The sequence below is a fragment of the Podarcis bocagei genome (assembly GCF_964188305.1).
Source record: "Podarcis bocagei genome assembly, chromosome: 3".
Classification (NCBI taxonomy): Eukaryota; Metazoa; Chordata; class Lepidosauria; order Squamata; family Lacertidae; genus Podarcis; species Podarcis bocagei.
In genome coordinates this window covers 42,990,987-43,003,937 of record NC_138127.1, presented here as the reverse complement: position 1 = coordinate 43,003,937, position 12,951 = coordinate 42,990,987, and the positions used below count along the sequence as shown (strand labels likewise).

The 12,951-nt window shown below is 43.5% G+C and overlaps 1 protein-coding gene across 5 annotated transcripts in view; it reads left to right on the top strand.

The window, feature by feature from the left end:
* The first annotated feature begins 2,672 nt into the window (after positions 1-2,672).
* The window catches only part of HDDC2 (HD domain containing 2), a 35,654-nt gene continuing 25,375 nt past the window's right edge, over positions 2,673-12,951 (top strand). For 2 of the 5 annotated variants that reach the window (XM_081187823.1, XM_081187820.1), the window contains exons 1-5: positions 2,673-2,825; positions 4,113-4,234; positions 5,833-5,935; positions 8,386-8,454; positions 9,630-9,768. In XM_081187823.1, coding sequence (XP_081043949.1) covers positions 2,781-2,825; positions 4,113-4,234; positions 5,833-5,935; positions 8,386-8,454; positions 9,630-9,768 — 478 coding nt within the window. In that variant the 5' untranslated portion in view covers positions 2,673-2,780. Of the gene's footprint in view, positions 2,826-4,112; positions 4,235-5,832; positions 5,936-8,385; positions 8,455-9,629; positions 9,769-10,327; positions 11,485-11,862; positions 12,010-12,951 lie in introns of those variants that run through there. The other 3 variants (XM_081187819.1, XM_081187821.1, XM_081187822.1) reach the window with 3 other exon arrangements.

Genomic DNA, 12,951 nt, shown 5'->3' with positions numbered 1-12,951 from the left:
GAGACCAGGGTTCAAATCCCCTCTGGGCTATGAAGCTCACTGGGGTGACCTTGGGCCGGGAACTGCCTCTCAGCCTATGCCTACCTCACAGGGCTGTTGTGGGGATTGAACCAGGAGAGGATCATGGAGCCACCTTGAGCTCCTTGGAGATGAAGGTGGGATATGTATGCAATAAATAATAACGAGAGGGGCGGGAAATAACACAAAGGGAAGAATTCTCTGGGAAAGCCAAGCATCACCCTTGACAGCCCTAACTGCTGGCTGCCACCCCACACCCTCCGCACCCCACCGTGAAAGGCCTTGCCTTGGGCTCAGTGGCGTAGCGTGGGTTGTCAGCACCCGGGGCAAGGCAAGTAATTTGCGCCCCCTAACCCGTGGATTTGCGCCCCCTAACCCCCCAGATGTTGCGCCCGGTGCGGCCGGCCCCTCCCTGCACCCCCCACGCTACGCCACTGCTTGGGCTCTGTTGTTGACCAGCAGCAGGAGAGACAGACCGGAACAGGCAGCAGAGGCAGCCCAGGAGGGCCTCCAGGGAGGTGTTGTTTTTTTTGGGGGGGGGGCTCCAGGGAACAAAACGGGAGAAAACGGGGCTTCAAGGCAGCGCAGCACAGCTGACTGCTCCCCCTGTGGACAGCGGTGGAAAAAAACCACCGAGTCAAAAATGACTCAGTTGCTCCACTAGGCGGCAGCGGCAGGAAGGACTGGCAGCCAACACCTCCCCTCGGGGCTGGGCGATGGGTGGGTGAAGGAGCTTTCCTGCATTTCAGAAAGGGTTGCACAGGTTTGGAGGGGGTCCCAATTGGGGGCGGTGTTCGTAGTTAATCATCCTTTTCAGCAACTGATGTGGGTTGCATAGTAGTCCGGTTTTGCTGTAAGAACCGCAAACTTCTGAGCAGGTCGCGAACCCTACATGCACAAGTGCTAAGGACATCCTCCACACTCCCCTGCTTTTGCTGCGGTTATTGATGACTGTTTTTGCAGTTGGCTATCCTTGTAAAAATGCAATGTAAAAATGCATCCGAACTCTCTGCCTATTCGATTTTGTTCGTCAGGCTAAAATGCAAAAAAGAAAGAAAGAAAGAAAAGAAAGTACTAAGAGTGGTGTTGTGCGCTCAGGTAATTCCTAATTCACGTAATGCTACATACATTATTTGTATGTGTATTTTAATGCACAGTAAGATTATGTTCTACCATGTTGTTGTTATTTGTTTGTAAGCCGCTTTGGGATCTTTTGAATGAAAAGTCGCATAGAAATAAAATCCATCTATCCAAACCCTTTGCATATTTTATATGGTCTTCTAAGCGTGCATTGACTTACAACACGGGTGGGTGTGTTTTTTTAAGGGGCTTGAATTGTGGCGGAGCTTGTTTCCTAATTAAATGTTCTTATACTTGGCGTGCTATTAACATTACTTTGCAATAAGTTGGTGAGAAAACTCGCTGAATACAAAAGGACTTAAATACGCCACAGAACAAGCTTTTCTCGCGTAATACACTGTGGCTTCATTGCAGTGCGCATGTAGTCGTCCATTTGCTAAGCAGAAACAGCCCCGGTCTGTATCTGGATGGGTGCCTGCATGGGAGTGCAATGTGTCGCATAAAATTCTCCCTTTTGCGGCAACTTTTTCTTCCTCTTCTATTTTATACAATTGGCGTTTTAAACACAGCGCTGGCAATCCAATATTTATATCAGTCTAAAATGCAAAAATTAAAATACTTTTTCCTCTTTTTACGGGGGGTGTGATGTGGTGCGTTCGGGCAGTTCCTTTTTTAACACAGTAGGAGGCGCTGTGCCAATGTAAGAAATAATGACTATTTAACGGTAAAAGTCCCTTTTTGTATGTTGTTACAGTATAGTGCAGCCTCCCTTCCCAGCTGAGGGCTCCCCGCCCCCTCCTGCTTGCAGGCAAGTATGAATGGGATTGGGGCTGTTCCGATGGGAAGAGAGGCATGCAGCGCCCACTCTCGGTCCTTCTTCTCGCCTGACCCACCGCGCACCGCTTCCCCCCACCACTAAAGAACCAACAACTCAGGGGCTGCCCAGGCGAATGGAGATAAGACGCCTCGGAGGAAAGGAAACCGTGGCGGTTGAGGTCGAGGCTGCAGCCACCCCACTGCCATCGCTGCAGAATTAACGTCCGGAATGTGTAGCAATTAATTAAGTAATTAAAGCGTTCCCGGATTCATTGGAAAAAATCTGGTAACCTTAGGTTATACGCGCCAAGAACCTTGGCCGAAACAACAGGACTTTTTCCCCTCCAGAGCAGCTTCACCTGGAACTTCAGCAAACACTTCAATGGGTGTTTTGGCTGTGCGCTCGCAAGGGTTTAACCACGTGCTACGAAATATCTACAGAAACCAGGAGGAGGAGGGGGAGGAAGGAAAGTGGGGGCGGCTGCGTCGGACTCCGCTTTGCTTCCCACCCTCCAGAGGGAGGAGGGGAAGCGAAGCTCCTGCTTTTGAAAACAACGTCCTATATCCTTAGAGAGGAGAAGCCAAAGAGACCTCCGAAGGCTCGGGCTGGCAGAACCGGTGCAGAGGACGCCTCACGCGCATCCCCACGACCAAGGCTTTCACGCGTGCGTGTCCATAGGCTAGCCGGCGTTCGGGGCCGTAATGCGTCGCCGACTTGCGCCGCTGGCCAATGAGCAGCCGAGTGGCGCAGGAACCTAGGAGCCGAGCCTGCGGTGTCGTCACTTCCTCCCCACCCGCTCTTGGGCAGGCAGGCGGGAGGGCGCAGCTCCTGCCGCTTCCAGGCTCCTGCGCTCGTAGCCAGCACCATGGGTAGCTTGCTGCAGTTTCTGAAGTTGGTGGGGCAGCTGAAGGTGAGCAGAGACCCCGACTGGGTGGTCGGGAGCAAATGTGGGGGAGGGGGGCGTCAATGCCCATCTTCGCAGTATCCTTCCCCAAAGGTGCTGCAGCACAAAACCCCCATGCATCTCCTCACCCTCCCTTTTTAGCATCGATTAAGACTGCAGTCCAAACCCCACTTACCTGGGAGTGAGCCCCATTGAATGCGGCGGGACCTACCTCTGAAGAAGAAGAATAATTTATTTATTTATACCCCGCCCATCAGTAGAATATCAAACATTAGAAACTTCCCTAAACAGGGCTGCCATCTGGTGTCTTCTAAAAGTCAGGTAGTATTTTATTTCCTTGACATCTGGTCGGAGGCTGTTCCGCAGGCCGGGCGCCACTACCGAGAAGGCCCTCTGCCTGGTTCCCTGTAACTTCACTTCTCGCAGTGAGGGAACCAGGCAGAAGGCCCTCGGCGCTGGACCTCAGTGTCCAGGCTGAATGATGGGGGTGGAGACATACCTTCAGGTATACTGGGCCGAGGCAGGGTTAGGACTGCAGTTTGCAGATTTTTCCTGTGGCAAATCCTGTTGAGCTCAGCACAATTAGACCTGCGTAGGATAAGGCTGCAATCCTAAACACGTGCTTCTGCTTAGATTAGACTTGCTTAGTACAAAGGTGCATACGATGCTTGCGCCTGGTCACCTTCTTATCCGGCTGAAGGACTTCTTTGTTCTGACTCTGCTTTAGGAACCTGGAGACCGGATAGCGTAGAAATAATAAGGAATCTGTTGCAAAAGGGGATGGTGGTAAATCCAAGGGACACTGGAGGAAAAGCTGGCCGGCAATGAAAGTGAGGTAGTTTACAAGTAATAGAAGGCCGAAGAGCAGAGAGGGCTTATTAAAGAAGCAAGGGGAAATGGCAGTTTGTGGATTGCCTAATAAATTGCCTCTGTTGCCTTGCAGAACCTAAAGACTGCAGTTAGTAGTTCAGCTTTGCAGTAAGCTTAGTAAGATAGGATACAGGCAGGATCTCTCAAAGTTCAACATTTCACACCCAGTATACAAAACTATCCACCTGGGGAACTAGGAAGTAAATATTTTATTTCTGGGGCACAGGTGCTTATAGGAATACTGTCTTGGAATTACTTTTTTTGTCTTTTAACAATATTTATAATCAGTAAGCATGACTAATAGTCTGTTAAATATGGCTGCTTGCATTTCTACATGGCAGCTGGGTATAAAAAAAGAAGATGCATGCAAGCCTCTCCTCCCCCCCCCCCTTTGACAGTATTGCTTAAACTCTTTTTGACTAGAGAGTCCCACGGACTGGCTGGGTATACAGAAATGTAGCAAATCCAGAGAGCGTTTCAGACCATATGTACAGGATGGCAATCATGGCTATGGTAACTGAAGATAAAGCACTTAATAAAGACAGGTATGTATACTGATTGCAGTGGATATCTTTAATGGATGTGGGGGACTGCACATTGTGGGTTCACTTTAGTGAAAAGTAGCTGCACTGAAGTTCCATTCTTGGTGGGATCAAGTTCGTTGCAACTGTCTTATTTTACTTTTCATTGGATGCAGGTTTGTTTATTTATTTGCAACACGGAACCGTCAGTATTGTACACTGCCAAACCACACAATTAATAGAAAAATAGAAGTGCTGTTTTAATACTGCTTGATTGCATCAACTCCTGTAACCAATTTTTAGGTGGGTCAAAAAGGGTTGACAATATTTGATAATCGTGGCTTAATAGGAGGAATTCAGTGTTGTGCTGTTAAAAATGCTCCATCATCACAAGTATAGCTGATTGCTTGATGGAACAATCTCTTCTCCCTGACCCCCCCCCCCCCCGTTCTGGGGGTTCTGCAGATACACACACCTTGAGCCAATCTGAGGGCAGCACAGGGAGAAGAGGGAAGAAAAGCCCTTTGGCACTAGCAGAAGTCCTTGTGTGGGCTTCTACTAGCTGGGCCCGCTAGCTGAATTCAGGCCAATGTTAAAATACCATCATGTGAAATTTAGGTCATTCTTTAATTTTCAAAAATGAATGTGTATGAATTTGAGTGCCTTGCCCAAGATAAAGGAGAGCTGTAGCCCAGGTCTAAGCCCAAGGGTGTATTCCTCTCCCCTCTCATTGTCAACTTTCCAATATGTGTTTCTTTCTTGGTGGAATGTGGAATTCACATTCACCAATATGATTGAAGAAGTTCTGCTGGGTAAATTAATATGTAATGTAAAGCTGTGCAATATTGTGATTGTAACATCAAATAAGTAAATCCAGGCAGGTTTAAAAACAGAATAAAATCAAAAGTTAAATCTCGATTTAACTGGTGATAGCAATTATTTTGCCAGGCTTAGTACTGAAATTGTCAGGTTGGTATATTACTTACATCGAATACCTTTTTATCATGACCTATTAAAACATCAGAAAGTAGTGAGCAAGCTTTTGATTCAGATAACTCTTCTTCAGGCTAGACATTTTATTATTGTTGCTGTTGAAGGAAGTCAATAAAAATGTTTCAGAACCTGAATCTGATTAAAACATTTGTAGCTCTAAAACATCTTTTCCTCTTTATTTTGAACTACATCTAGCTTGAAGAGGTAAAGGTAAAGGGACCCCTGACAGTATTTGGAAGCTTTGTCCAATGGTTGCCATCAATTTGATTTGAATTAATTTTATAATGAAATGATTTTAGAATGTTGTATTTTATTGTTGTTAGCTGCCCTGAGCCCAGCTTCGGCTGGGGAGGGCGGGATATAAATAAAATTTATTATTATTATTATTATTGTCTGAAAGTGACATTTTAAGTGATATTTGGTCCTAATAGGATGTTACACTGCTGTTATTTTTGATTTTTATTGGAACCAAACTTAAGGTTAACATAGATATTTAAGGAAATAAATATAATTGCACTAACCAAAATGAATTGCAGAATAAGTTGACAGGATGCAGAGATTGTTATACAATACTATCTTTTGTAGTTGCCTTTTACTAATAACGTCTTTAAATATTTTCTGCTTCCCAGATGCATCCGGTTAGCTCTGGTTCATGATATGGCTGAATGCATAGTTGGTGACATTGCTCCTGCTGACAATGTTTCCAAAGAGGAGAAACACCGACGAGAGGAGGTCAGTATGGTGGCACATGTAGCTTGATGGTCTACTTCTAAAAAAGAAAGGACCAAGATTAGTCTGTAAAGTCTGAAAGATCCTCAGAACAAAAGAGTCTTGCGGAAACTTAAAGACTAACAAAAATATTAAGCCGTAAACTTCCATGGATAGTGTACAGCCCACTTCATCAGATGTATGAAGTGTTATCCTGCGTTGTAGGAATATCTATACAGGCAAGAGATTGTTAGCAGTGATATCAGAAGGAAAGGAAATACAGTAAAGTACAGACGTCAGTTACATTATTAACAGAAGCTAGTCACAAAAAACACACATCACTGGTAAGTTAGTCAGCACACGTAGTGTTGTAAAAATCTATCGTCCCAGTTCAGTCCACAAGTGATAACACTGAATTGCTTCATAATGGTAATTTGGCAGTTTCAGTTTGCTGTTTCCTTTTGAAGTTCCTTTGTTCCAGTATGACCACCTTAAGGTCAGTGATGGCACATCCAGGGAGGTTAAAATGTCCCCCGCTAACACTTAGATACTGCCATTTCTGTAATCTGAATTGTGGCGTTCATTTTCTTGAAAAGAGGCTGGCTTGTTTTTCCTATGTAGAATGCAGTTGGAAAGAGACACAGGGCTCAGCCTCATGATACAAAGCTTGCATGGGATTTCTGTTATTTGAATTTGCACCTTTTAAAACTTCATTGATGTTTTCTGTCAACCCAGTTGAAGACAAAATTGTTTCTGTGAAGTGGCTCTAATAATGAAATTGAACAGATTCAGGGTGAGTAGTGTAGAATACCGGTCACTAGAGGGCACAATCTTGTATTTTACAACAAAAGATTTCTTACAGGAAAAGCAGTCTAGTTTGTGGGATTCCATAGTGCCTTTCTTTCTAGAAGGGAAGATTCAAACATAGAGGCTCTGTCATCAGCTGACATTCAGTTGTCTTCTCTATCAAGAGAAAACTAGATGGAAAGTGACTTATTTGAAAACTTCCCTACCTCTCATGAAAACTGATTGGCATTCTGTGCAGGAGCTGATTTGTCAAAGGACAGTGAAGACTAGAAGGCTCTGAGATATAAACTTGTTATGTGTGAAATATTTAAAGTAAGGGGCACCACACACAATCTGCGGCAGTGCAATTCTGTGAAAATGGCAGGCGTTTCAATCATTTGCATAGTGGACCCCTCTCATTCATATCCATTGGTGCTTTTTGATGATCTCCAGAGGTCATCCTTTGCTCCCTTCCTTTAACCCTTTATAAATTATACACAGGCTGAAAACAAGACTGTGTTCCTGCTTGCTATAGTGAGCAGTGAGCATTGGAGAATGGACAAGGAGGCCTGTAGTAACTGCCTCCTCTCCCACTGCTTCAGGGCTTTTAAAGTAGGGCTAGGGGAATTCAGGCTGGGAAGAGAGCAAATGCAGTTCTTCAGGCCTCCCTGACTGGCCCTCTCCCCCCAGGGCACCCCTACCTGGCCGTGCTCCCTCTCCCCCAAACACTTGAGTGTTTTTGCCTGGCTGCAATGTGCCCTTGAATTCTGATCATGCCTATTGTTTGCTTGGATGGTGCATAGGGAAGGGTGTGTGAATGGGTGTAGAAACCAGCCTACTGTGCAATAAGAAAATTCACATTTGGCTTTGGCCATACACACCACTGGCATGTGGCTTTCATAAGAGTGTCCAGCCTGGGCTGAAAAGGGGACAGTCAAGATGTCCAGGTTAGCAACCAACAACCTTATGGACTCTTTCCCAGGGGCGGTCTTTGGAAATCTTTCGTAATATAGCTTCCTGAGTAAGGCCAGAATTTGGCACCCATAAATGGATCTTCTCAGTTTTGCACCCTCTCGGCTCTGCTCCCTGTACAGGGAAACCACCTGCACCACCCTAAATCTGATGCTGCTCTTCCCATATCACCTTTGTTGTTGTGTAGCAGCTGCTGCAGCATCCCATCCCAAATTGCCAAGAAAACTTTGAGTCTGTGTGGGAAGGGAGGGCTCCATTGTGTAGCTCAGTGTTAAGTTAACATCAGTTTCCAGGAAAGGCAGTGCTCACATGGGAACTTCTTCCACAGAACTGAAGCTTTTGATGTTCCTTTCGTTGCACAAGAAGAAGTTGACAAGAGGGTATCCTGCATAGTGCTTAGATTTCCAGATTATTGCTCCGAAACACATCTCACTTGCTTTGTTGTGGGAAGCACCAGATTGCTTAATAGCTTGCATAATTTTCTTCTTTTGGTTAGTACTTAAGATGATGAGGGATGAACTGCGTTATGAAGTGACATTTGTGTGTGTGTGCGTGTGCTCTCATTCTTTTTACATTTGCCAAGACCATCTGGCCAATCCTTACAGGTTTTCACTGTCAAGGTGTGTGAGATCAAGAGAATGCAGCTCATCTCTGCCAAAAGAAGGGAAACAATATTGGGGTGACACCAAATAAAACACAGGATTCTCTTTTTCTAGGAAGCTATGAAACAGTTGACCCAGGTGCTGTCTGAGGAGCTGAGAAAAGAAATTTATGAACTCTGGGAAGTAAGTTTTAAAGATCTAAAATTGCTTAAATATTAAAATTCATTTTTTCCCTAAACAGGTATTTCTCTCTACTAAACATCAAGTATAGATCTAAATAATGACTTTTTTGGAAGCATTCTTGGTGTAAAGCAGGCTACCAAGCTAAATATGGATATGTTACAGGGGGCACTAGGGAGACAATCAGCTTTCAGAGTTTGCTGCCTGCCTGTTTTTATAAAATCCAGTGGGGCTGCCATGCAACTGAACGCCATGGACTGCATTGGACTTGGGAGTGGTTTGGAGTAAGGTTTGCCTGAGGAGACTTAACATATTTTGTACTATTGCATTGACTTCTGCCATAGGATAAACTCTAAGCAACTGAGCTATCCAGGATGTCAGTTGTGAGAAAAAAATGGTTGTAACCTTGTAGTTTTGATTTCAAAGTAGAAACTGGTGTGTGCTTAACAGTAAAAACTCAAAAGTGGAAGCGGATGGATCACCACAGGAAACCGGCATACAGTGGTGCCTCGCAAGACGAAATTAATTCGTTCCGCGAGTTTTTTCGTCTAGCAATTTTTTCCTCTTGCGAAGCACGGTGTCGGAAAAGTTTTGGAAAAGCTTCAAAAATCACCAAAAACCTCAAAAAAGGCTACCACACCGCGTTCTATGAGTTGCTCCTTGAAGTCAAGTCGCAACTGTATTAACGGTGTTAAGAAAAAGGAAACAAACTTGCAAAAAACGCAAGACGTTTTCGTCTTGCGAAGCAGCTCAAAAACTGCAAAACCCTTTCATCTAGCGAGTTTTTCGTCTTGCGAGGCATTCGTCTTGCGGGGCACCACTGTATTAGAAAGCAAGAACCTGTTTGAAAAAGAAAGTATTTGACAAGCATGTCTAACCAGTGGGAAATTCCTGTGTTCTGCAGCAAATGCATTTCATTATTCAGGTGTTATGAGATACCTGTTGGCAAGGTATTGGTTTGGTTGAAGCTCTCTTCAGCAGCAACTGATGAGAATTGCTTCTGGACTCATGAACATGTAGTGGTGGTTCTCAATATTTGGCTAGAAATCCTTTACATGGGTTAGACCAGGGGGCTCAGAAATGAACTGCTTCCCTTGTACAGCAGTGCATACAGTTGCATTTTCTGTGATTTTTTCCTTCTCAGTAAAGTGGGTTACCACCTTGCACACCCCTATTAGGAATATGAACACCAGTCAACTGCAGAAGCAAAATTTGTAAAAGAGCTGGACCAGTGTGAGATGATACTTCAAGCCTTGGAGTATGAAGAGTTAGAGAAAAAACCTGGAAGACTTCAAGACTTCTTTGATACAACGGCAGGTAAGACATCCCCCTCCTTTTTTTTCTAAACACTCATTGTGTAGCTTGGTATTATTTTTATAATGGAACCTGCAACAAACATTTGCAGAGTAAATGGGAAATGGTGTGCCACCTTAATCCCTCCCCCCAACTAATTTTTTCAACCTTGGTGCTCTTTTTTTCTAGTAGCACTGTTTTGGCTACATAGCTGCCTGAAGTCAGCACCCGAATTTGCTATTAATATATATTAGGGGTGTGCAGTGACTCTGTATTGAGGGCTGAATAATGAGGCATAGTGGGTTGATTTTGGATGCTTTCCCCCTCCCTGCACTGAAGCACAATGCTAGTAACTGCTCCCCCCCCCCGAAGTTGGATCAGGGTTCCCTCAAGGGTACCCTTATTTTTGAGTATTGCAGCTCTGTGTTTTCCTGCATCTCTGTTTCTCTCGGCCAAAATGTTGCCTGCAGAGCACTGAAAAATGCCGCATTTTACTTTATTTCTATTAAGGCACAGCAGTGGAGGATTCTTAGAAACAAGTTAGAAGCTTTGTTTTTTTTAATCCTACATTGCTCTGCTTTAGTGGGAAAATAAACGCAGTTCTTCAGATCTCTGCAGGGAACTAAACTGCCTCATATTGCAGGGCCTTATTGGAGGACATAAACAAGCACCAGAAACGAAGGTGTGGAGTTTTTAACAAACAGAATATACAAGGAAGAACACATGCCAGTTGCCCTCCTCTTACTTATTTTTCTCAAAATTTTTCTACTTATGAATTTTGGGCTTTTATCTGGCCTAATAAAGGTTTTCTTTAATTTTGATGAGCACCTCTGGGTTGTTTTTTTTTTTTTGTGGGAAGAATTGCAGTTCAGTGGAGGAAATAAAATCCCTTTTGCTTCCCCAATGAAAAGCCTCTATACCTGTTTGTCTGCAATGTGGCAAACATAGTCTACCCCGGAGGCTTGCCTGTACATTTCAACTGCTTTTTCGAGACGGGGAGTTAAGAGTTCTTTTTAGAGCATAGAGTGACTGAGTAACAGACTGGAATTTTTAAAAAGATAGAGATGCAGTGCCAAATTTTAGAGGCCAGTGCACACTCCTTATATATAACTATAACGGTAGAAAAGTTTTGAAGAGAGATCCAGTATAAAACAATACTAACCCTTGGTCTCAAACACCCTTTCATTTGCCACTTGCTTTGAAGATCGCAATCATGCAAAGCACCCTAATATAATATGGTTTTGACTAGTATTGGCTTCAGCGGCTTATTCACTTGGTGGGCAAGTGGGTTATGCACATATACTTCAGCTATGGTTGAATTACACCTTGTCCTTCTGGGAATGGTTGAATTCCTCCATGTGATGGAACGCTCTCACACAGGGAACTGGCAGATGCCACATCTATGATGGCAGTTGGATCCATTCCATTGTTTTATTTGAGCTGCTTTGAGACTTGCGTTACAGGAGAGGCAGGAATAATTTGAGCATCTGAACCACCTTGGGAGCTTATCAACACAATTAACTCAGAAAGTGTCTGTGAGCCAGAACAACGACTAGAAGTTCCATTATTTCCTCCCAATTATGACTCCCGGGGAAGTCCTCCATCAAAAAGCAGATTAGATAGAAATTGATATAGAATGAAACTTGGGGTGAGTCCATTTAGATAGTGAGCTTATCCCTTCTCACTTGGAGTGCAGGTCCACATTAGAATCACTAACTGCTTTTGATTCTCTTGTAGGTTTTTGGTAATGCTCAGCCTACCTAACACTTTCACATGACACCCCCAAGTTTCCTGAACCATTGATGGTCCCCAAATCCCGCTTTGAAAGGCAGGAAGAATGTCACCACACTGCTGCTTCATGCTGCCACCTGCTGATGCCCTGATGCTTCAAGGATTAAGGAAATCACAGGGCATGAGCATCAGGAATTTTCCATACTTTGAAATGTCCCTTCCTAAAATTATAATGGTGTAAGAGCAGCTCAGTATAAAACATGAGAGGCTATCCAACATAACAAGAACAAGCATTTCTTGTTGAGGAAGGTGCTTTTATCTCACTGCTATATTCTTGGTACATAGCAGAATGAGAAAACATGTTAACGGTGATCTCTTGATCTACAGGAAAATTTAGTCACCCTGAAATAGTCCAGCTCGTGTCTTCCATAAATACAGAAAGAAATACAAAAATAGATGCAGCAAACAAAGATCGTCCATCTTGAGTCACCTTTCAAATGTTTTCAGCTGTATAATAAATTATTTTAAAATCTCTACTGCGTGTTTGGTTTTGCAGTATACTACCACCGGAATACTATTCGTTTACTAAATACATTATAGAAAAATAATAAAAAGTAGGGTTATATGATGTAGAAAGTAGTTTTATAGGGGACAGCTGGGCCCTTCACACCATTCACTAACATGTGTAAATTCAGATAGGTAGCCGTGTTGGTCTGACACAGTAGAACTATATATAATTTTTTTTTAAAAAAAAATTGTCTAGTAGCACGTTAGAGACCAATTAAGTTTGTTCTTGGTATGAGCTTTCATGTGCATATCTGAAGATGTGTGCATGCACATGAAAGCTCATACCAAGAACAAACTTAGTTGGCTTCTAACGTGCTACTAGACAATTTTTAATTTTTTTATATATTCATGTGTAAATTGGATACAAAAAGGTTTCTGTGGTTGCTTCTGAGATAGGCTCAGTGTACATGCTAAAAGAGAGCTCCTTGTGAGAAGACAGTGCTGCCTTCCTAGATATTCACTGCACCTCCTAAAAAGTCAAGCAAGCTTGGACATGAAAACCCAAAATACCAAGATTTGATGTAGCTGTTCATGGGGTCTACTTTATTAAAACATGTACAACAAATCAAAAAAGCCTACAGCAATGCCCACCCTCCATTGAATCAAACACCGCACTGGTGTGAAACCCAGTAAAAGCCCCAAGAGTTCAGACCAGAAATCACTGCATTTGGTTTGAGCATTACCTTTCACTATGCTGCGAACTGCCCTGAGATCTTTGGATGAAGGGCGGTATACAAATTTAAATAATACTAGAGGCTTAGCTATTGTGGCAGTTCGAAGAATATACAGCTTACATGATATTCTAGAATTAGGGTAAAATTTGAAAGTTGTCAGAAATTTGAAAGTCAAGAACAAAGTTAACTTATGCTGTAGTTCAAAGAAACCAGTTGATTTAGCTTGCTTTTTCCT